This window comes from Microtus ochrogaster, linkage group LG2 (genome assembly GCF_000317375.1).
Source record: "Microtus ochrogaster isolate Prairie Vole_2 linkage group LG2, MicOch1.0, whole genome shotgun sequence".
Classification (NCBI taxonomy): Eukaryota; Metazoa; Chordata; class Mammalia; order Rodentia; family Cricetidae; genus Microtus; species Microtus ochrogaster.
This window is the reverse complement of record NC_022028.1, coordinates 52,266,996-52,290,186: the sequence shown is the minus strand read 5'-3', so window position 1 is coordinate 52,290,186 and position 23,191 is coordinate 52,266,996. Positions and strand designations below refer to the sequence as shown.

At 52.8% G+C, this 23,191-nt stretch overlaps 2 protein-coding genes across 6 annotated transcripts in view; one reads left to right on the top strand and one right to left on the bottom strand.

The window, feature by feature from the left end:
- The window catches only part of Anks1a (ankyrin repeat and sterile alpha motif domain containing 1A), a 159,251-nt gene extending 152,746 nt beyond the window's left edge, over positions 1-6,505 (top strand). For 2 of the 5 annotated variants that reach the window (XM_026785430.1, XM_026785428.1), the window contains 4 exons: positions 1,094-1,231; positions 2,476-2,646; positions 2,886-2,984; positions 3,415-6,505. In XM_026785430.1, coding sequence (XP_026641231.1) covers positions 1,094-1,231; positions 2,476-2,646; positions 2,886-2,984; positions 3,415-3,534 — 528 coding nt within the window. In that variant the 3' untranslated portion in view covers positions 3,535-6,505. The remainder of the gene's footprint in view (positions 1-1,093; positions 1,232-2,475; positions 2,647-2,885; positions 2,985-3,414) is intronic. The other 3 variants (XM_013351202.2, XM_026785431.1, XM_026785429.1) reach the window with 2 other exon arrangements.
- Positions 6,506-15,623: 9,118 nt separating this feature from the next.
- On the bottom strand, positions 15,624-22,689 carry Tcp11 (t-complex 11). The gene is made up of 8 exons (XM_026785768.1): positions 22,622-22,689; positions 20,595-20,715; positions 18,983-19,203; positions 18,339-18,475; positions 17,755-17,969; positions 17,493-17,674; positions 16,449-16,612; positions 15,624-15,850 (listed from the first exon to the last, which is right to left on the bottom strand). Exons 2-8 carry the CDS (start codon positions 20,688-20,690, stop codon positions 15,624-15,626), a joined length of 1,242 nt encoding a protein of 413 aa, XP_026641569.1. The 5' UTR covers positions 20,691-20,715; positions 22,622-22,689.
- Positions 22,690-23,191: the final 502 nt, after the last annotated feature.

The window sequence follows — 23,191 nt, the reverse complement described above, 5'->3', positions numbered from 1 at the left end:
CAACATGCCCGTCTTGCTTCCGCATCTGCCCCTCTTCCTCTCCTGGCCTCCTGCCTAACTTTATCCTGTTCAGCTGTTGGCTAGTCACAGCAACACATAGTGTTTCACAGTGGTAGAACACGATCAGATGGCTCCAGGAAAACACCTCCTAACCTCCTAGGTGGCCCCGTACAGGCAGATCACTCTAGCGGTTCCAGCGAGTTCACGCCTCCATCCTCTTGTGTTTGTCATGGGTAGGATAGCCTAATGCCCAGACTGCCTCCAAAGTCACTTTCCTGTTATTCTAATACAGAGCCTTTGGCTCCTCTTTAATGCTACTGCTGTCTTCAGAAACCATGTTGTCCTTGGGCCAGGTTCATTACAGCTTTCTGCCTGGTTTGTTGTTTCCAGTTCTCCCTGTAAGCCTGGCTCAAACAGCCACAGCCATAGCCCCTTCTAATGCAACCTGCTCCACCTCAGCCTCCGTCCAGGGGCAGGGACAGAACGCAGCCTTCTCTGTCCACCTTTGCAGAGGTGCGAGAACCATGTTGTCAGGTTCGGCACTGCTGTAGCTCCACTTCCACGTTACCTGTTCATGCCGTGACCAAGCAGCCCAACCAATTCAGAGCACAAAGGGCTTGTCTGGCTTACAGTTTCAGAAGAGGAAGCACAGCTTGCTCAGTTGTGGTGGACAGGAAACAGTGAGGAGGGCCTGGGCAGGTATAACCTTCCAAAGCATGTTCTCAGTAACCTGCTTCCTGTGCCCTGCCTCTTAAAGTCTCCAGCATCTTCTAGAACATTGCCAAAAGCTGGAGAAAAGTGTCCAGTGTGTGAGTCTTTAAAGCACTTCCTGTTCAAAGGGCAGCAGTGGGCAGAGCCACCTCACTGTCACGTTCCTGGAACTCTGTTTGCTGGTCCCTGGGTGCTCTGCTGCCCTCCTGTGGGGACAGGTGGAGCATGCATTTGCCTAGGAACACTTTGCTGTCTGTTGGCCATGGCCAGGGTGAGGAAAGAGAGGGGTTTGTCTGGAGTTCCAGGCTGGTGAAAGGCTAGGGTGGTAATCTTAGGTGTGCCCCGAGGGACCGTGAGTTCCAGAACACGTTTTTCCTGGCAGAATGTCATTGCTGAGCATGAGATCCGGAACATTTCTTGCGCTGCGCAGGACCCGGAGGACCTGTGTACCTTTGCCTACATCACCAAGGACCTGCAGACAAGCCACCACTACTGCCACGTCTTCAGCACAGTGGATGTGGTGAGTGTCCCCTTGACGACAGCAGGCTCTGCCTTGAGAAGGCAGAGATGAGCAAGGCCATGGAGGGGCCACATTCTGTGACTGGATGGGGATCTGTGCTGGCCTAGCCCTAGCAGGCAGGGGACTGGCCTACGAATGAAGCCCAGTGGTGCCCAGTGCAGTTCTTTTCACAGCAGGAGTGGCAGCCCAGAGGGAAGCACCCTAAGCCTGGCTATTGGTGGCACCTTGGTTTTTTAGCTACGTGTTTCCTAGGTGGGACAGGGCCCCAAGCCGCTGGTAGTGGTACACCTGGCCTTGGCTCTCCTTGCTCCTACTCACCCAGCAGGAAGTCTCCTGTGTCCAGCGCTCTGGGGCTTCCTCCACACAGACACTTCAGGAAGTCTTTGCAGTCCCAGGCTGTGGTGTCAGATGCCCAGTTTTGCCCCTAGTAGCTGCATGATCTAAAAATGTTACCTCTACTCCCTCTGGGCTGTACTGAAGATTACGTGGTGTGAGCTAGTAGCTCCTCGCCTGCGGCTCACAGAGGCACACCTGCTCCTAACTCGCTGTGCTGCATAACCGCAGGCCGGTGGACCACGGGGCACACTACCAATCACTGGTGCTCCCTCCAGAGAAGACTCAGGAAAAAGCACAGTCCCCAGGACACTAGGGATGGGCCGCAGGTGTCTCTTCTTGTGATAGGAGCAGCCTAGCTGGGCTTTGGTTTTAATGATCTTTATTTTTTGTACGACGGCTCTGTCTGCATGTATTCCTTTAGGCTAGAAGAGGGCACCATGTGGGTGTTGGGAACTGAACCCAGGTCCTCTGAAAGAGCAGCCAGTGCTCTTAACCTCTGAGCTGTCTCTCCAGCCCCAGCTTAGCTGGTTTTGAAGTTCAGTGTTTGAAAGAATCATGCCTAAAGGAAACTAAATGTGCTGAAATCCCTCACTTTGAAACAAGTCTGTTGGGTTTTTTTTGTTTTGTTTTGTTTTGTTTTGTTGTTTTTGGTTGAGACAGGGTTTCTCTGTGTAACCCATGGCTGTCCTGAAACTTGCTGTATAGACCAGGCTAGCCTTGAACTCAGAGAGCTGCCTGCCTCTGCCTCCTGGGATTAAAGTCCCTGGCTCTGGGTGCTATTATTAAAGGTGTGTGCCACCATTGCTGGGCTTCAATTTTTATTTTCAAAAAGAAGTTCCCTACTCCCGGTAGGAATAGGGGGTCTGCAGGAATCTGCACTGCTCAGCAGGCTCTCTGCTTCTTCCCAGAACCTCACCTATGAGATCATCCTGACCCTGGGGCAGGCATTTGAGGTGGCCTATCAGCTGGCCCTTCAGGCCCAGAAATCCAGGACGATGGGAGCCTCTGCAGCTGCAGTGATTGAAACAAAATCTTCCAAACCGGTGCCTAAGCCTCGGGTCGGCGTGAGGAAGTCTGCAGTACGTGCCCACTCCCCTCCCCCATCCACAAGGCACCCCAGGGCTTGGGTGGAGCTGGGCACATCAAATGTCTTGTCACTCCTTGGCAGTTGCCCCAGGAAAGCAGCCCTCTTCCTTTAGCTCCCCTCCATCCCTGGGTTCCTCGGGCAGGAGAGGGCAGCCGTCCTGGGGCTGCCATGCGTGGCTACAGCACCAGTGACCCCCCTCCCCCCGTCTGTCTGCTTTGCTCTGCGCCCCAGGTGCCGATGCCCCCCGATACTCGCTGTTGTCACTGTCACCCCTGCACCACCCACCGTCCTTCCTACCTACCGCTGCCGTCTCTTAGTCCTGGAGCCAAGGTCTTTCTGCCTCCCGCTGTCTTGTGTGTCAGGCTCTCTGAAGCGTCCGTGAGCTCTTATATCCCCGTGGTCTCGTGCCCTGCCTGTGACTCTTTTCCTTTCTGGAGCCGCCCTCGCTGTGTGCTCTGCCCTTTGTCTTTGTCGTGTGTCCTCTGCAAAGGTCTAGAATGGTCTGCCCCAGGCTGAGCTCTTGTGCCCACTAGAGGGACCCAGGGGCCGGGGGCTGCTGAGCATTCGTCCCCTTCCTGCCCACCATGACCAGACTGCAGCTTAGAGCGTGAGCTCTAGTGGGGCAGGGTTCCTCCGCGTAGTCCCTGAGGAACTGTTCCAGGCTCCTGGAGGTGCCTGTCCTTCACCTTCAGGGCGGGCAGGTGTGCGGGCCCTGTGCAGAGGCCACATTCAGTCCTAACCCTGTCTCCTTATTTGGCAGCTGGAACCGCCTGACTCGGACCAGGAGGCCCCCCCCCACGCCAGTGTTTCCTGGATTGTGGACCCAAAGGCAGACTCGAAGCGGAGCGTCAGCACCAAGTATGAGACCGCTATCTTCTAAACAGCCACCCTGTCTCCACTACCCCACTGTGCCTTTGCCGCCCGATGGCTCTGCTGTCTCAGCTCTCCTTCCAGCTGCATGGGACCTGCCCTCCTGGCAGCAGCTCTAGACACCTCCTCCCTCACAGCTCCTGCTTTCCACCACCCACACTGTGAACCTCCCTGTGGGCCGAGGACAACTAGGGCAGCTTCCATCCGAGGGCCCCAAAGCCTTTGCACTAAGGCCCTGGGAGGTGAGGAGTGGGGGTAGCTTCCACGGGGACCCCAGTAGCCTCCCCAAGGTTGCTCTCCTCTCCTGTCCAATCCTGGGTCACAGCTGGATGCCAAAAGCTACCAGTTTTCACCTTTCCTGACCCACCTACCACTGTGACCACCAGTGCCAGGCGCCCTGCACACAGCTGCTTTCTCACCTGGTCAGGCCCCGTGATGTAGCTTCACCAGGAACAGACTTTCTGTAAGGGCCAAGGTTGGTACTGGCCACACCCTCGAGCACGTCCAAACAGTGGGTCCTTAGGGACCTGTGTGTGCTTGGCCCCTTTCTGTGCTGTGGGCCTGGCTCTGGAGTCCAGCTCACCAAGGGCATGCCCTGCACACAAGTGCACCTTCTTCCTTCTCAGAGTGGAGCTGCCTGCGCAGAGGGCAGATACTGAGCAGCTTCTCTGGTGTCTGACAGCATTCTCACACTCCCTGTGGTGGTAGGGACCTGAGACAGCCATCATCCAGCCATCCCCACAGCTAGCATCATGGAGCTGTGGGAAGATCAGTCTAGATGGCAGGAGGCAGAAGAACTGGTTCCTGTGGCCTTGGTGCCAACAGTGTAGGACAGTGGAAGAGTCAGTCAGCACTGAGCTGGGACCAGGGCTGGCCCTTCCACCGCCTGTCTTTGTGCCTTCCTGGACAGATGGGCCAGGAGCAGCAGAGGGCTGTAGGCTGTGGAGGGCGCTCCGCTCTGCTCCGCTGGGGGAGGCAGGGACTTCTCTTCTGCTCTGTGTCCTTTCCATTTCCTCCACCTTGCGCAGACTTTGGTTAACTCTTTCCTCCCCCGTTGTTTGCTTCTGCCAAGCTGAGCCACTGAGGAGCCACTGTGCTGCAGAAACAGCCATGGAAAGCACAGGCTCCTGCCCCCAGCACCGAGCCTCGTCGGCAGCTCTGAAGACCCAGGCCCAGCCCTGCCCTGCCCGTAGGATCTCCTTTCAGCGCTTGGTCTGGCAGATCAAACCCAGTCATGGAGGCAGAGAAGACACCAGGCGTCAAGCCAAGGGGACCATAACTCTTGGTGGCCCAAGAGTGGCCTGTCCAGGACATGTGTTTTTAATAGGAAAACGTATTTTTTTTTATATAAATTTTTAACACTTGGTTCCAGCTTCCGGATAAAGCTGTCGATCAAGATGACAGGAAAAGACCTCGTCCGTACAGCCCTCTGCCTTCAGGATGGAGTCCCAGCCTGGGGGTGGCTTGGGGCAGAGCTGAGACTTCAGACTTTTGTTCCCAGCTCCTAGTCTAGAGCTAGGCTGGGGTGATGACACTTGGGCCAGAGCAGAAGTTTCTGGGGTTCCAGTGGGGATGAGCAAGTAGTTTCTGGTGTGGGGAACTCCTTGGTACTCTCCTGTCCACGTTGGCACTGCCCACGGCCGCTGTGCCCTGTGTTGACAGGCTGCAGCAGCCATGTCAGAAGGGAGAAGTGGCTTTGTCTGGAGCGCTAGTGGGATTATCAGCTTGGACCTTGGCTGGCCTCACTCTGGTTCTTTTTGACTGTTGTTTCCTCTTGCTGGACACATCTGTTCCAGTTGTGGAAAAGGCTACGTCCACTGGCAGTCTTCCCGGCTGTGGTCTTGAGGATAAGTGGTGTCCCTCGGACTCTTCCGCTAGCTTTGCTCTTTAGAGTGACGTGGGTGGCAGTCATTCTCCGGGGCCTAAGAACGATGCGGAGCAGAGTACTGGGGGAGGGGACAAGCCAGGCCAGCCACTCCCCAGCGTTTCCGGAGTAGAGAGCAAAGGAAAGAGCAGCACTGAGCCCGTGGGTGCGGTCTCGGGGAGAGCAGGCCAGGCTCGTGCAGATCTGTGACTGCAGCAGGGGCGTGTGCGTGGAGCGCTGCTGGGCGCCCCCTCCTCGTGGCTGCTCCTTGGGAAGCAGGGTTGACCTCTGCTAGGCCTGTGGGCTCTCTGTCCTCTCTGGGAAAGAAGCCAATGGTCCTCCACTGCTAGGTACCAGCGACAGAACTTCCTTTCCCTGCCTCACACTCTCAGCCCTGGAAAGTTGCCCTCAGTTCCCACCGTGCAGGAATCCTGCTCCCAGAGGTGAGCTCGGTGGTGGGCACGAAGCCTGGGGACACTGTAGACACTACGATGAGCTCCAGCTGCATTTTGTTCTAGAAATCCCAGGCAGGCACTTCCCCTTGACGCTGCTATGTCTTATTTATTCAGGGTGTTTCTACCAGAAAGTCTCTGGCTTGTCTGCTCTGGGGCTCCTTTCAAGATTGGTTTCTGAATAGTCAAGAAATTCCTCTTCCACTCCTCGGGGTGGGTCTCTCCCTTTCAGGACAGGTGCCAAGTGGAAGGGTCTGCCTTTGGCACTTGTGCGAGTCATGCCCTGTGGCAAGACCGAGGCTGTGAAGGAACCATTCTGGTCAGAGTGGTAAAATGTGCCCAGTGCTCTTGCTGTGGTGGCTGCAGGCTCCCTTCCTTGCCTCCCGGCCAGCCCACTATCCTGAGCAGGAGGCTCCGGCGGGCTCTGCCTCTGAGGTTGCCTATTCGGGAGTTCTCCAGAAGCCTCGGGTTCGAGCACTCAGAACCCACGGCTGCAATTGTCACAGAGTCTCACAGTTGGCCACGCTGCAGGTCACAGGAGTTGTTGCTCATGGCGGACAGTGGGACTGGATTGTAAGAAAAATGTTATTTAATCTTTGTTTCCGTATTTTGATACTTGAATGACTTCCCTTTTGTTTAACTGTACATAAAATTGTTAATCTGTCCGATTTTGTTTGAATTATGAACACCTTATGGTACCAAACGTAACCGACCGTGCAACAGCATAGGCTGACCTCACTACGGAGTGCGCGTCTCCTGGGCTTCCGGCTCCGTCTGTTATTTTCGTAGCTGTACAGCTTAGGACAGACTGAGCTAATAAAGGAGAGCAGTGGAAACCAGCATAGCTTCCGAGTCTGAATGGAAAGCTGCTGTCGTCATGTTACGTGTGAACACAGGCTGGACGCCACTGCAGGTATAGGACACGCGTCCTCTGCTTGGCTGGAATGACAGTTTGGGAATTCTCTCCAGCGTTCTTCAGGTAGATGCCAAGGAAGCCCAAAACAGCCAACCCTGTATGAAACGGGATCCTTAGGGACATGACCCAACGAGAAGGGATGCGTGGCCACAGATGGGTTTTTACACCTTGTGCCAGGCTCACCCACAGATGTCCACTGAGGGTCTGTATGGAGCATGAGGTCTAAAGCTCAAAGAACTGCTCCCCCGGTTGCCTAGCTAGGCTGTAAGATTTGTGAGGAACATGCGCAGCTCAGTGCCCAAAGCCTCCATCGCAGGGTCTTACCGTGATAAGCCCTGTCAAGCATGCGCTAAAACCCTGATACGGTTTCATGTGCTCAGCTCTATATAAAACCAAACATCTCTGCATAGCAGAATGCAGCCATTCATAAAAAGAAACAACTAGAATTAATGTTTGTACCACATGAAACCCAGGATGGCTTGTTAAGGGGACCAGGAACATCTGCTTCCCTTCATCAGCACAGTTTAAACCCAGAGCAGATTAACAGTGGAAACACCAATTGGGGGGGGGCGGAGGGGGGTGGGGGGGTCGGGCAAGCAAAAGCCGTTCTAGATCAGCACCAGGGAAGAGGCAGCCTCAAAAGACAAGACAGTTTGGTTCTGGTTGCTGCTCTCCTTTAGCCAAATGCCACAGGGGAGCCTGGCTGTCTACCTGAGGCTCCTCATGAGGACAGTGCAGTGCTCCCAGCCAGCAGTGAGGAGCCAGACACCTCAGGTGTTGGCTGAGGCCAAAGGAGGAATCTGGATCTGTCTAGCATGGCTGCGAGGAAGCTGTGCATCCCTTTGCTAGCCCAGTGGCCAATAGCAGCAATTCAAGCCACACATCAGTCCCGTGGCGGCACAAGTTTATAGCCCCAGCTTTCAGGAGGCAAAGGCACAGAGGGCTTGCGTTCAGAGCAGCTTGGGCTCAGAGCACAGAGTGGGCAGACTCTCTGGTGGACTATTTCAAAAAGGAAAAATACTACTAAATAAATAAATGCCTTAATCACAGTTTTGGCAAGAAACCCAAACCTGCTGATGGCGGAACAAACCTGAAAATGGATAACCCCAATGAAATCCTTACCAAGATACTAGTACAGCATAACCACATTTCTGAAGAAAATTGGGGGGGGGGTTGAGACAGGGTTTCTCTGCGTAGTCCTGGTTGTCCTGGGACTCGCTCTGTACACCAGGCTGGCCTTGAACTCAGAGACCGGCCTGCCTCTGCCTCTCGGTGTTGGGATTGAAGGTGTGCGCCACCACAAGAAAAGCACCTGAATGACATGGAACTTGTCTTCAGCCCGCACCAGTGCATGGTGGCACATGTCTGTAACCCAACACTTGGGATGCTAGGGTGGTGTGTCCTGAGCTGAGGTTACTCTGGGTTATGTCCTGAGTTCTAGTACATTTCTGGACTAGAGTAAGACCCTGCACCTCAAAAAAAGACTGAATGGGAGGGAGGGAGGAATTGACAAACCACAATCTCATGTAGTTGGCATTTTGGGGGGTTGCCAACCAGCCCCAAACAAAGACACGGAGACTTAGAATCCCCGGCCTTGGCTTGGGCTTGTCCCGCTAGCTCTTTAATTAAACCTGTTTCTTTCCCCCTACATTCTGGCTCAGGGCTTTTTACCTTTCTTTTCTTCTGTATGCTCTACTTTCCTGCTTCCTCCATGGCTGGCTGGCCCCTGGCATTTCCCTGGTGTCTTTTTCTGTCTTCCCCTAAGTCTAAATTCTTCCTCCTACTTACTCTCTCCCTGCCTGAAGTCCTGGCTATAATACCTCCTCCCTCACTATTGGCTGTTCAGCTTTTTATTACAGCATTCAGGTGCCGTAGGACATCTTTACAGTTAAACAAATTCACCCTTGCAAAGTGAAATATTCCACAGCAATCCTACCTCATTGGAAACGAGTCCTTAGTTTTCAGGAAGGAACCAGAATCAGGGCGTTTGAGAATCAAAGAAAATGGAGGAACTTTGTCACCAGAAATTGACCCAGAAAAGCTGGTGGGAAAGTTAGCCAGACCGAAACCTTGGCATAGCGGGAAGGTCAGCCACAGAAACACAAGCGTCCTTTAATGCAAGACTCCGGCTGCAAGCCCTTGCTCATGTAGCTGCAGCAGTTGACAGCATGGTCGGCCGGCTCAAAGGCACAGGAGGGAGGACGACGCTGGGTTTATCACACTGTGTTTGTGACTGTATGGGGGTGGGCATGTGGGCCGCCAGCAGGCTTAGCACCAAGCACCCTACAGCTCCACCCTCTCTCCATTTGAAGGGGCAGTAACAAAGGGACTTAAAGGGGGAATATTGAGAGGTCAAGTTTCTGTTACTTGAACTGGTAGACGACTGTGACAAGCTACATGCAAATTCAAAACTCCTTTTTTAAAAAGCTCTGGAGAGGACACTGCAGATAAGGCGTAGACTGGGCCGAGTGCTGTGGCCCAGCACTTACACCACAGGTTCAAGGCCAGCCTGGGCAAACACCAAGACCCCATCCTCAAAAGTCAAATAACGCCAAGAGGCAGGAAGAAAAGAGAGAAATACAATAGTGAGGGACCAACAGCAGTGAGCTACGCCCCAACAATCAGTTCCTTCCTACAGGACAGAACACCAGAGGAAATCCCGCTATCCTGGCTGTGGGCTGCACAGCTCAGGGCTTGAGGCCAGCTGAGCAAGTAAAAACCTGCTACTGCTGGGCTGCTTGCTTTGTGGTGGTTAGGAAAGAACCTAGGGGGAGGAGAAGGTATGTGTGGTCCAGTGGTCCGCTTCGTACAGCCACGGGCCTCACAGAAGTTCCAATCCCTCCTTTAAAGCCATCAAATTATGAGTCCCTCTGTGGGCTAACCAGAGGTTAGGTCAGACCCTCACCTCGGAACAGATGACTTGATCAAACCCACAAGCTGTGCTCTATGCCTTCAACACAGGAACCTTTTGGGAAATGCTTCATAGCCAATCCTAATATGAAATATAAATTGTTTTCAAATCTCAGTCTGTAGTAGCACACACCTGTAATCCCAGCATGAGGGTCAGGAAGTTAAGGCCATTCTCAGCTACACACGCTTGAGACCAGCTTAAGTCGTAAATAAATGAAAGTTATAAACAATATACTGACACTGTTTTGAAACACCAAAGAAAGGGAATACAAGAGAAGCAGATTTTAAAATCTGATCCAGAGGGGCTGGAGAGATGGCTCGGTGGTTAAGAGCACTGGCTGCTCCTGTAGGCACCCACATGGCAGTGCATAGCCAACTGTAAACTCCAGCTCCTGGGGATCCAACGCCCTCTTTGGTGTCCTTGGGCACTGTGTACACATGGCACACTTACGTGCAGGCAAACACTAGTACATATTTAAAAAAAAAATAAAAATTTTGAGCCGGGCGGTGGTGGCGCACGCCTTTAAATCCCAGCACTCGGGAGGCAGAGGCAGGCCTGGTCTACAAAGGGAGTTCCAGGACAGGCTCCAAAGCTACAGAGAAACCCTGTCTCAAAAAAAACAAAAACAAAAAACTTTGAAAGCTAATGTGATCCAAAGTTAGGAGTGCAGGATAGAAGGGAACTTGCCCTGTATGCATGCACAAGGCCTGGGTTAGGTTAGGGTGGATGGATCAACCACAAGTCCCCAAGGAACTCACATGGAGCGACAGTCAAGGCAAAGTAAAAGGGGTTGCTTAAGTAGGGTCGGGATAAACACTCCTGCCACCAAGACTGACAGCCTGAGCTCAATCCCTGGAACCCAAATGCTCCAAGTTGTCCTTTGACCCTCACAGAACCACGTGCCCGTCTGCATATACACACACACACACACACACAGTAACTAATCCTGATGGTCGCTGGGCGGTGGTGGCGCAGGCTTTAATCCCAGCCTGGTCTACAGAGTGAGTTCCAGTAAAATCACCTCTCAAAAACCCTAAAGGTAGGTGAAATACACAAATAAAGGCATAGCTCATGAAGAACAAATCACAAGAAAGAACACCATTACATGACAACAGAAGGTCATGGCGTGACGGCTAGGAGGACCACGGCCTCTCTCCTTCCCCTCACCCCATGTGCACAAACACGCAACCCCCCTATGAGACGAGAAGGTGGCCACCAACGGCCCTGGAAACGATCCCTCACCACAAGCAGCCCTTCCTGGCCTTCGTCCATGCTCTCCCTGCCTCCAGAACAATGAGAAATAAACACCTGGGCTATGGTATTTACAACAAATAATACAAAAACAACTCTCCCTTATCTGCTTGTGGGCTCCCACAACTGTGAACTCAATTTCGATTTGCATGCACATGTAATTGTGTAAATGAATGCCATGTGTATGCATGTACCTGCAGAGGCCAGAAAGCGGCACTGGGTCCCCCGGAGCTGGAGTTTTAAAAGGTGGTGAGCGCTGTGGGGGTGCTGGGAATCAAACTCCCGTCCTCTGGAGAACAGCCAGTATTCAACCCTCACTGAATTATACTAAACACAGACTTCTGCCATTCCCTAGGCAATGCAATAGTTGTATAACATTAACCAATAGGTTATTGTAATATAACAACTGCTTAAGCCGGGCGATGGTGGCGCATGCCTTTAATCCCAGCACTCGGGAGGCAGAGGCAGGCAGATCTCTGTGAGTTCGAGACCAGCCTGGTCTACAGAGGTAGTTCCAGGACAGGCTCCAAAGCCACAGAGAAACCCTGTCTCGGAAAAAAAAAAAAAAAAAAAAAAAAAAAAAAAAAAACAACTGCTTAAAGCACGCAGAAGGACGTGTGTAGCTTATATGCCGTTCCTATGCCATTTCATTCATGGGCTCATGCAAACTTGTGGGGTTTGTTATTTGCAAGGGGTCCCTGGCATCTCTTGCCAGTATTACAGGGCAGCTATATAGAGTTCCACACCCCTTTATCAGCCACAGATCAAAGTAGGCAGGGCACAGGCAGGGTGTTGCAAACTTCTAGACTACCAAATACTAGTCTTTCTGACATGAGCCAACACTCCAGCCAATAGGGGCAGAATATGCCTTCTCTCCCAAGTCCCCAGGAACCACATACCAAAAGAGAATGAATCCTGGGGCCACACAAGCCTTCACGAATTGAAAGATTTAAAACTGTACAGAATGTGTTTAGCCACGGTAGAATCAAAGCAGGAATCAATGGCAAAATGGCAGGACAGTCTATAAAGTGGGAAATGAGTCAGGGCAAAGAGAAGTCTCCAAAGAACTGATAATCGGCCGGGGAGGGAGGGAAGGGCAGAGGAGTGGGGTCACCGAGGGGTGGGGTAGGGAGCTGGGGAGGTAGTAGCAGCTGCTGCAGAGTGGGTTGGGTCGTAGCACTAACTGCACACTGGGACACAGTACAGACAAGCCCAGAGCAAGATGTCAGAGGACAGTGGAACCAGAATTGGGGATCTGAAAGCCAGTAAGAAGCAACAGAACAGTCTTCTAGGAACGTTCAATACAACGGTCAAAACCTCCAGCAAAACTGAGAAACGAGGGACTACCAACCACTCAGGCAGCTTCCTGCGAACGTTCTTCAAATCATCTCACAAAATGAGGTGGAGCCAGCCCTTTAAACATGGAGAATCGCGGCTATCCATGGACTCTCCAAGGTGTGTCCCTGATGACCTATGACCTCTAACGGTACCGTGCGAGCAGGCACCAAGCCATTAACCGTGGGCCTTTGAGAACATCATTCAAATCCTGACAACCAATATCAGAAATGAATCAGCCGCAAGCCCCGCAGCCCTCGAAGGGAGAGCTACGTGTACCATGCACAATTCACAGGTACATGCAACAGACCTGAACCAAAGCCAGGCATACCACATCAATCGTCAATCAAGAAAATGTCCAGCCGGGCGGTGGTGGCGCACGCCTTTAATCCCAGCACTCGGGAGGCAGAGGCAGGCAGATCTCTGGGAGTTCGAGGCCAGCCTGGTCTACAAGAGCTAGTTCCAGGACAGGCTCCAAAACCACAGAGAAACCCTGTCTCGAAAAAAAAAAAAGAAAAGAAAATGTCCACTAGCTGGGCGGTGGGGGCGCACGCCTTTAATCCAGCACTTGGGAGGCAGAGCTCCCTGAGTTTGAGACCAGCCTGGTCTACAAGAGCTAGTTCCAGGAAGTCAGAGAAACCCTGTCTCGAAAAACCAAAAAAGAAACTAAGTTTACTGGTTTAAGGATGAACATATAGACCAATGGGCTAGAAAGGCCAAAATAAACACTTCTTACACGTACGGTATTTTCTTTCACGTACGGTATTTTCTTTTGGGTGTAAATGGAGACCGCTTGTTCATTTCCCAGCTGCCCAGACCCAAATCATCACACAGAAACTTTATTAATTACAACACTGCTTGGCCTTTTAGCTCAGGGTTCTCATTAACTCTTACATCTTGAATTAATCCGTTTCTGTGTATTGCCACGAGACTGTGACTTACCGGAAAGGTTCCGGGCCCTTCTCCTTCAGCAGCTCCATGGCATCTCCCTGACTCCGCCTTCTTTCCTCCCTATCTCTGCTTGGAATTCCCACCTCGTTCTATTCTGCCCTGCCACAGGCTGAAGAAGCTTCTTTATTAGCCAATGGTCACAGCATACAGAAGAATCCCACATCACATGGGGTCTTGAGATACATCGCCCAAGCTGTCCTTGGCCTTCCATAGAGCTGGGGTAACAGCTACAGAACTGGGGAATATTATTTTGGCCAGGGTGCCAGCACTGTGAACCAGAGTCCAACAGTGGTTTCAACAGTGGTGCTGAGAACTCTGCATCCACACACAAGAAAGTAACTGCTGTGCCATGTTTTACTCTTGGCTCTTTTGAGAGGCCCACCACCCAGCTCCCAAATAAATCACACAGAGGCTTATTCTCAGTTATGAATGCCCGGCCTTAGCTTGGCTTGTTTCTAGCCAGCTTTTCTTAAGTTATCCTGACTACCTTTGCCTCTGAACTTCTAGCTTCTTCTGTTTCTGTCATACCTCTTCCACGGCTGATTCCTGGCATCCTCCTCTCCTTCTTCTCTTGCTCCTCGTCCTCATTTCTCCTGTTCATCCTCTCCACCTGCCAGCCCCGCCTATCCTTGCTCCTGCCTCACTATTGGCTGGTCAGCTCATCAGGTGTTTTAGACAGCAAAGAATCACAGCTTCACAGAGTTAAACAAATGCAGCATAAACAAAAGTCACACACCTGAAAATAATGTTCCCCAACAAATAACAATCTCACATCATGTGATCCTCACGCCAGCACAAACTTCAGATCCTTAATGAGCTAAACATGGAGCTGGGCAGTGGCGGTGCACTCCTTAAAATCCCAGCACTTGGGAGGCAGAGGCAGGCAGATCTCTGTGAGTTCAAGGCCAGCCTGGTCTACAGAGCGAGTTCCGGAACAACCAGGGCAGTTACACAGAGAAACCCTGTCTTGAAAATAAAATAAAATAATAAAATGCCCTCAAAGCTGTAGGCAAGACTAAACTGTAAATGTGAATATAAACCAGAGAACCTGTCTCTCTCCTCCATGTGGAAGAACAAGAAGAAACAAGAATCGCCTACTGCGTTGGTTACTCCAGACTTAGCAAGGCTCTCACAGCCCCGCATCCACACCCATTGCCCGGGCAGTGTTCCCGGAGGCCGCAGCTCTCTGAACAACGAGGCTCCCCCTGGACTTCGGAAATCGAACTGAGTAACTGCAATCAGAGCCCTAAACGGCCACGCCTGTTCATCTGAGTCTTTTTCCTGGGCCTCCCCCAGCCGAGGTTGTACAAGACTGAGAACTTCAAGTGGTCTCTGCCCGCCCGTTTTTCCCCCCACACTCTGGGGGCCACCGGTCACAAGCACATCTCGGGCAAACCCAGCTGTGACACCACCTTGTGCTGTCTGTGCACTGTGCCATCTTCAGCTTTTCCGGCTTCTGAAAAGGGGACGTTATTTTCCTTTATGTTGCCTTGAGGGCACACACAAGCCAATCCCCACATCCTCTTGTCTGTTCCATAGGACCAGGTTAGAACGGGACACTTTCCTCATGGGAGCCGTTTGGGACCTGTCTGCTGTGGTCAGCATGACAGCAACGTGAGCCCAGGTCTTTCCCACAGCGTCCCACTTGGTGTTGGTCTGTCTCTCTCTCACACACACACACACACACACACACACACATACACACACACACACACACACACACACACCACCCGCGCTGGCAGAGCAAGGCGAGATGGGCGTCCCCTCCCATCTGAATGCACACCTTGCCTCTGTCAAGAGAAGCGGGCATCCCAAACTTAGTGATGAGGCCACAGGAGGACTGGACAGGGGTGGGACCAGGGCAGACCTAACTGTCCCAGCCTGAACTCTAGACAACCTGAGTGGGAGCCAAGGACGCCGGGGCGTGGCTACAGGTGCTGCTTGGAGCCAGTCATTTTCCTGCTGTGCCTTCTCTGCAGGTGCTCTAGAAGGGGCGGGGCTTTTGCTGCCACCCCCCCCCCACTTCCTGCTGGAGCACTTGTGACCCCAGGGGACTCTGGTTTGCTTTCATAGTATCCTCTCCTGGCCCTGGCCGGCTGGGCAATGTGAGGGCTCCAGGAAAGTGCTTTTCCTCAAAGCCTCCCTGAGCTGGGGGGGCACCTGGGTATCTGGCCAGTCACTTGTGACACTGCAGGGCACAGGGCCTGGCCTCGGCTGCATCCCAGAAGGAATGCTGGTCTGCTTGCAGTTCAGAGGTTTATTAGGGAGCGGTCTGGGCCAGCTGGTGTTTACATGCTGGATCCCTACAGCCCAGGTGTGCTGGCTGTGGGGGACAGAGGGCACTCACTGTGTGCCTGGTCACTGGTGATGTCACTCCAGGAAGATGGGCCTTCCCCCTGGGTCCGAGGCGCCAGGGCTCTCAGAGAGCCTCCACTCTGGCAGACTGGCCTGGGGAGATGAGGGGTTTTAGGATCTCGGTGTAGTAAGGGCCGAACACCTGCTGGTTGTGGTGCGTCAGGCTAACAAACTTCTGGCCCAGCTCTGCCAGCTCTGCTTCGATGAGCGTGAGGCCTCCAGGAAGGTCCAGCAGGGATCGCTGCACGCCAAGAACCAAGCAGCATTTGAGGAACAAGTGGATCCGCTGATCTGTGCACAGGACGAGAGGGAGAAGGTGACCAGAGCCACGGGGCACCTGGGGTCTTGCTGCTCAGTCACATGCTCACCGAGGAGGGGAACCCGAGTTGCTTGGGGACAGCTGTCTAGTTCTCACAGGTACCGGGTTACTGAACCCCAGAGTACTCAAGACTGCTTAGTATCGGGGTGTGGCTCACATCTGTAGTCCCAGAACCCAGAGGCAGAGACGGGGAAAGCCATGAGCAAGGCCACCCTGAGACAGACAGTGTGTCCAGGCCAGCCTGGGCCGCAGCAGTAGGCCTGGGATTGACATCAGAGAAGAAACCATCCGATTCCTCCAATCAACTGAGTCTGTACTACAGAGCGATGTCTCCTGCTGGAGAGCAGGTGTGGATTTCCAATGAGCGACTTTAACCAGGCTGGGTGGGCAGGATTCCTGTGTGCAGGCCTCCTTTAGGCCCTTTCCATCTTTGACTAGAAAAAGCCTGTGCTCAGGGCCTGGAGATGCACCCACTCCATGGCTGCACCCCCCCCCACCGCCCTCACCGCCCACCCACGCAAGACAACCCCCCCCCCAGCGCCCTCACAGCCCATGCGTGGGCGCGCTCACCAATGACGCTGCGGACGCAGTTTTCCTTCTTGGCAATGTTCTGGAGCTGTCCTACCAGAGACGCCGAGTTGTCACTGCTCAGAGGGGCGAGGCCCATGTTCTTGAGGCTTTGGTGGATTTCCTGGGTCACCTGCTCGCTCACAGTCTGCATGGTCTCCTCAGGCCTAGACCACGACAGAGGTGAGCTGGCACCTAGTAGGTGACTTCAGGCACCAGCTAAGAGGTTGGGGACTTGGGACAAGTGCCAGTTGCCCACCCCAGCAGCCCAGCACCGAAGCCCAACACCGGCAACCTCTGTAAAAGTTGCCGTGTACTGAACCGTAAAAAGCTCTCGGTGCTGAAGGGCGTCCCCTCAGTCATCTTCGGCTACAGCTCAGCACAAGTTCAGGAACGCTGCTGCCAGCACCGGCCGCCATCGCCCACCCAGTGAGAGACGAGCCTGCAGCTCAAGGTCTCACAACACCATTTTTGGCAAGTCCCCCCTGCCGTTCTCCCCCAGACGCCCCAATATTACTACAGAGATAAAGTGGCATTGGCTGGTTCTAGAGGGCCTCTCTCTGTGGTGTGTGGTGAAGAGCCAGTAACCCATGACCTGCCAGGACCTGAGACACTTGGTGCCACCTACTCTTCTGAGGGCACCAGGGGCCAGCTGCTGACCCCAGGCCTCGTTCTCAGTAGCTCTCCGCCTTCTTTCTCTCTGAACCCAGTCCGCGTGCCAGCCGACTAGGCTAGCTGATCTTGAACCCACCCCTCACAAGCGCTGGAGTTACAGATGATGCCCACATGTCTGGCTTCTTCTTCTTGTCTTTTTGGAGACAGGGTTTCTCTGTGTAGCCCCTACTGTCCTGGAACTGGCTCTGTAGACCTGGCTGACCTTGAACTCACAAAGATCCTCCTGCCTCTGCTTCCTGCGTTCTGGGATTAAGGCCTGTGCAACCACAGCCAGCCCAAGCATGCTGGGGCTACACCCTGGTCCTCGTGCTTGCTCGGCACCTCACCTCACCAGCTGAACCATCTCCCAGCTCCTTTCCTGCTAATCCTCACCTGGAGTTGAAGTCCTCCACCAGGGACTTGGTTATCCGTTTCAGTTTATCCACAAACTGGGGTGAGCCAAACAGAACACTGCCAGAGAAGCTACTGGCCACCAGCAGGACGGAGGCAAGGACTGTTAGGTGGTTCCGTTGCAACTCCAGCTCCTGCAGTCGGGTTCTGTCCATCAGCAGGGTCTGAGGAGGGAGAGGGGCCATCAGAAGGCTCTAACCAACACTCAGAGCCCAAAACGAGGAAATGCTCCCCATATCCCCACCTCAGGGAACTCTTCATTCTCAGGGTCCCAGATGAGAAGGTTCAGGAATCCCTGGGACAGCACCATTGCAGGGCTGAGCGGTTCCGAGGCAGCGGCGTCACTGGGAGACGGGCCAGGCGTGCTGGAGGAGTCCAGTGTGTCGGGGCAATTTGCAGGGGGTCTGGCGAGGTCTGCGGCAGCCTGGGTCAGCCACTTAGTGGTGTGGTTGAGAAGGCCTGCAACGGGAGGGGTGGAAGCCTCTACCTATGGGGCTTTAGGCCACAGTTCTCCTTAGCTAATACTGTTTATGTTGAGCATGGTGGTGCATGCCCTCAGGAGCTGAGGCGGGAGCATCGCCATGAGTTTGGGGAAGGCTGACCTACATAATGAGTTTCCGAATACCAAGGCTAAAGAGTGAGATCTTACCTCAAAATATTAATTAATTAATTAATTAAAATGTTAAAAAAAAAAAAAAGAATGTGTTCCTGGTTAATCTGCTTTCCCCCTCCCACTGTGGGAAGAAGCGACCTTCCTAAAAGGCAGAATGGCCCTTTGCAAACATCAGGTGTGAGCCGTCGGGACCTCTGCCCTCACGTCAGACATACTGGGCTGCTTGTTGAGCCGCTCCTGGAACTGGGCCCGCTCGAACTGGATGGAGTGCTCCTGCAGCTGGGGCTGGAGGCTCTGGATGGTGTAGTTCACCATGTCCATCTTCATCAGTCCCAGCACTTGGAAGATCCCCCTAAGCAGGAGAAAACAACTGTGCTGGAAAAGGGAGCGGACAGGAGGGAAGCCAGGTGGGTGACTGGGGCACGCGGGACAGCCAAGACCCAGGCCCACAGGGAGCGGGTGGCACACGGGCATGCTCTCTCCTCTGAGACCCGGGGTGACCCTCCGCTGGGAGAGCCAAACAGAGAAACGGTGAGGTCAAACCCTGCAAGGGCCACAGGGCAAAGCCATATGGCGGAAGACGGCATTCTAGTGACGCTACTCCGCACTCAGGCGAGGGGCGCTGGTGCTTTTCAATTGTAACTTGCTGCGCGCACTTCCTAAGCGCCGCACGGCCATACACCGGGAGACACGCTGCCGTGCCTTAGAGTGTGTGAACGGGATGGGATGTTCTTCACACCTTGGAATTCTGTCTACTGCGTGTCTTCCTGGGAGCAGGGTGCCAAGCTGTCTCCAGCAGAAGACAGTTAACGGCTGCCCCACTGTCTGCTACTCTTCCCAGCTCAGGACCTCATCATACCTCAGCAGCCGGACAGGATCCGCAATGTTCTCGAGTCTCTGCACGGCTTCATCCCGGACTGGCGCACACAGCAAGACCATCGTGTTGAGGATGTACTTAGAGAGATAGGTGACATTCAGGTCCCCACGGTCAGCTTGCTGATGGAGGAAGTCCATGTCCAAAGCTTCTTCGATCTCACTTCTGAGGCGGGTCTGGCGTGGTAAGAGCAAGGACAACAGGATCTGCCAGGCAAGTCAGAAGAGTACGTTCTGCTCAGTCTGGTGTTTTCCCCAGCGCTCAGCCCCCTACAAACACCAGCCTGTGTCTCTTTAGGATCAGGAAGCTGCAGCAGACATGTTCTCCTGAGTATTATCATAGCTAGTGATAACTCTGTCACAGAGTGAGATAAAGAGATTAATAAAAACACAGAGAGCGTGGAACACAGATGAGCTGCCATTGAGAGCATGTAGGTTCAGTTCCCAGCACCCACACGGTGCTCACAGCATCTCTAACTCCAGACCAAGGGCTCTAGTGCCCTCTTCTGGCATCCCTGGGCACTGCGTGCACAGATACACATGCAGGCAAAACACCATACACAGAAAATAAAAATACTTTATTTGTGGTTTTTCAAGACAGTGTTTCCCTGTGTAGCCCTGGCTGTCCTGAAACTCTCTTTGTAGATTAGGCTGGCCTCAAACTCAGAGATCTGCCTGCTTCTACCTCCTGAGGACTGGAAATAAAAATTAATCTTAATTGAAAAAAGGAACTAGAAAATGTACCCTTAATTTACAAAGGGTAGTTCTTTATTTTTTAAAATTATTTCAGAGGGAGAAGGCAGAGATCAGAAGAGCTGCAATGGGGTCGCTGATCCCCAAACGTGAGCTCCTGGTAACTGACTGGCTTTTATTTATTTATCCCTGTGTCTGCACAGCACACACAACACATGGAGCTGGAGGGCAGAATCACGACTATTTAGCAGAATCCAGCAGCCAGCTCCATGCCGTACCAACCAGACACGACTGCTTCCTGATACCTATTTCAGTGGGCAAGCTTCCAAAGCTACCACCCAGAGCTTCTTTGTTTCAAGCCAGCCCTGGGAAGCCGAGGCTGACCTCCCACGCAACCACACACCTCTGGGTTCCTTTGCTGAGGTTGCAACAAGTTCCCTCTGTACTCGGCAGAGGGCGCTGAATACACAAGAGGAAGAGCCTCCTCCGGCCCAGCTCTCTAAAGGAAGCTGGTCTACCCCGCACAAGCTCAGTCTGTTCCAGGGCTTGTCAAGATATCGTCCCTAGAAAAGGCAGGTCACTGCGCCTCCAATCGCCCACGACGAATAAAGCACATTCTTTTTTTTTTTGTTTGTTTGTTTGTTTTTTTGTTTTGTTTTGTTTTGTGACTTCCAAGGCAGCACACACCAGTACAGCCGGATGGGGTAACTCACTCAGCACGTTTGTATCCGCAGCTTCAGATTTCTTCAGGATTCTCTTTATCCTTAACTCTCTCCCATGTCCTGCTGTCCTGCTGTAGTTACTGTACATGATGTCTTCCTGTTCTGTCTAGTCACCTGGGAAACTAGGATTTGCTGGGCGCTAAGGCGGCTTTGGAAGAGCTACAAGCGAAGATGGCCACTCACCTCCTTGACCTCTTTCAGAAGTTCAAGGGCACAACTGAAGTCAGGGGGCACAGACAACAGCTGCTCCTTCAGATGGTCCCAAAAGTCACTGGGCATTGTCTCCTTGCCCTTGCCGTCCAGGCTACAGGAGGGGCGAACACACAGGTTACTTCACTACGCGGGGAAACTGTCCAGGCTTGGAGTCTAAGCCCCGGAGAGAACGGCGGGAGCGACAGCAGGGTGGACTCCCTGAAGGCCAGGTGGGCTTTCGAGGCAGCTCAGGAGCAGAGACGAGCCCGAGTGTAGGATGTCTTCCCTGCGTGGCTCGCTGTGTGTGTACGTGTAGGAACCTGCACACGTGCTGTGCTGAGCAAGAAGTTACTCTTTTTCTTTCACTCCTAAATTCTAGGAAAATATTTTCCTCTTTTGACAATACTTGAATGTCACTGACACCTCCAGATCAGTCAGGCTTAAAATAAATTGACTCACCGGGCGGTGGCGCACGCCTTTAATCCCAGCACCAGGAGGCAGAGGCATGGAGTGTCAGGATTCAGACATTTTACTGGCCCCTGTCACCTGGCAGGATGAACCAGGCAGTGCCCTGGCCAGCCCAGGGTCCAATGACTGTTTCCTCAGTATGCAGTCTGTACACGGTGCCAAGGTACAGTACTCAGGTGCTGTCCCTTTAAGAGACAAGCCCCACTTCCTCTCACTCTTTCTGCCATTTCTCTGAGGAGGCAGGTCACTGTCTTTCTCTCTCCCTCTCTCTCCCCTTCCTTCCCATGTAAGCTCTGTCTGATGACATGTTTATTCCCTGCCATGAAATCCATGGTCCCACCTCGTGCTGCATGTCATTACAGGGGCAATCGCTGAGTTCCAGGCCAACCTGGTCTACAGAATGAGTTCCAGGCCAGCCAGGGCTACACACACACACACACACACACACACAGTCTCCCACCCACCTCTTCCTCGTATATTCCTATTCTGAGAGCATTATCTATCCAGTCATGAAGGCTACATTTTGTTATTGCTCTTTGTTATGACTTTAAAAAATTAAGATAATGTCCACACTCAGGAGGCAGAGACAGGAGGACCAGCCTGGGCTACACGAGACCCTATCTAAACTAAAAAAACATACAAAGGCAATTTAATATAAAAAGGAGATCTTTCCAACAAATGCAGTTGGAATAACTAGACAGACATCCCCGTGGAGAGAACGGAATTTAAACATGAAGGTAGACCAAAGGATCTCACTTTCAGACTCAGAGTTTTAAATCATTGTAACTAGCCTTGACAGATTAACCAGAACAGGAACTATGGCAACCAACGCACTTGCCAAGATGACAAAAATTTGGGTTGTTTTCTTTGCTTGTTTGAGACAGGGTCTCCCTGTGTAGACCTGAACTCTGTGTAGACCCGGCTGTGTAGACCTCACACTCACAAATCTGCCTGCCTCTGCCTCCCAAGTCCTAGGATTACAAAGATAGAGGGGTGTGTGTGTGTGTGTGTGTGTGTGTGTGTACCATCACACAATGCTGAGTTTTTAGTGGTGGTTTGAAAGGGAGTGGCACTATTAGGAGGCGTGGCCTTGCTGGAGGAAGTGTCACTGTGGGGGCGGGCTTTGAGGTCTTCTCTGCTCAAGTTCTACTCAGTGTGACTGTGAGGCCACTTCCGGTTGCCTGCACATCAAAGATGTGGGGCTCTCAAGAGCTCGGCTCCCGTGCCATGGCTGCCTGCCTGCATGCCACCACGTCACGCCATGATGCTAATAAATAAATGTGAAAACATAAACCACCCCAGTTAAATGCTCTCCTTTCTAAGAGTTTCCATGGTCATGGTTCTCTTCACAGCAACAGAAACCTAAGACAGTGATAGTGATTGATTGATTGATTGATTGATTGATTGGGGAGGGGCACACATGAGGCCCAGGAATTAAACTAAGTTATTGGACTTAGCAGCAAGTGTCTCTGCCCACAAAGCCGCAGAACCCCTCAATGCTCAGTGATGACGTCAGGAACCCAAACAGATAAAAACATAAAAGCCAACACCTGGTTGACGATAAAGTCTTCTCTTCGGAGTGGCAATCGAGCTTGGAAACTTCATGAACTCTCTCTGCCAAGCCTGTGATTGAAAGAATGTCTGGTGGAGCCAGGCAGTGGTGGCACACGCCTTTAATCCCAGCACTCGGGAGGCGGAGGCAGGTGGAGCTCTGCGAGTTCGAGGCCAGCCTGGTCTACAGGGGGAGCTCCAGGGCTACACAGAGAAACCCTGTCTCACAAAACAAAACAAACCAACCAACAGTGACCTGATGCTGCGATCCTATCTGCCGCCCTCTGAATTATTCTGGCCAAGACGGCTGGCACAGTCAGCTACTTAACATCCACACTGTTAGCTCATGGTTACTAAGCGTTGGGAGGAAGCCTTCAAAGCAGGGCTGAGCTCCAGGGGTATCCTGAAGGACTGCAGGAAACATTAAACACCTCAACTGCAACAGAAGTTCAACTTGAAAGCGCCCAGTGTGAGGAGGGCTCAGCCGGGAGAGACAAAAAGGGACTAGAATTCTCAAAAATCCAGATCGCAGCCGGCGGTGGTGGCGCACGCCTTTAATCCCAGCACTC

Excerpts from the sequence above, each read along its gene's own strand:
- Tcp11 (XM_026785768.1), bottom strand. The coding sequence starts at position 20,690 with ATGCCCAGTGACTTTTGGGACCATCTGAAGGAGCAGCTGTTGTCTGTG. Across the intron at positions 17,970-18,338 it reads GCGGCTCAACAAGCAGCCCA|GCCTTCTCAACCACACCACT; the intron begins GTATGTCTGACG and ends CTCCCGTTGCAG. Across the intron at positions 16,613-17,492 it reads GTGGAGGACTTCAACTCCAG|GCCTGAGGAGACCATGCAGA; the intron begins GTGAGGATTAGC and ends GTCGTGGTCTAG.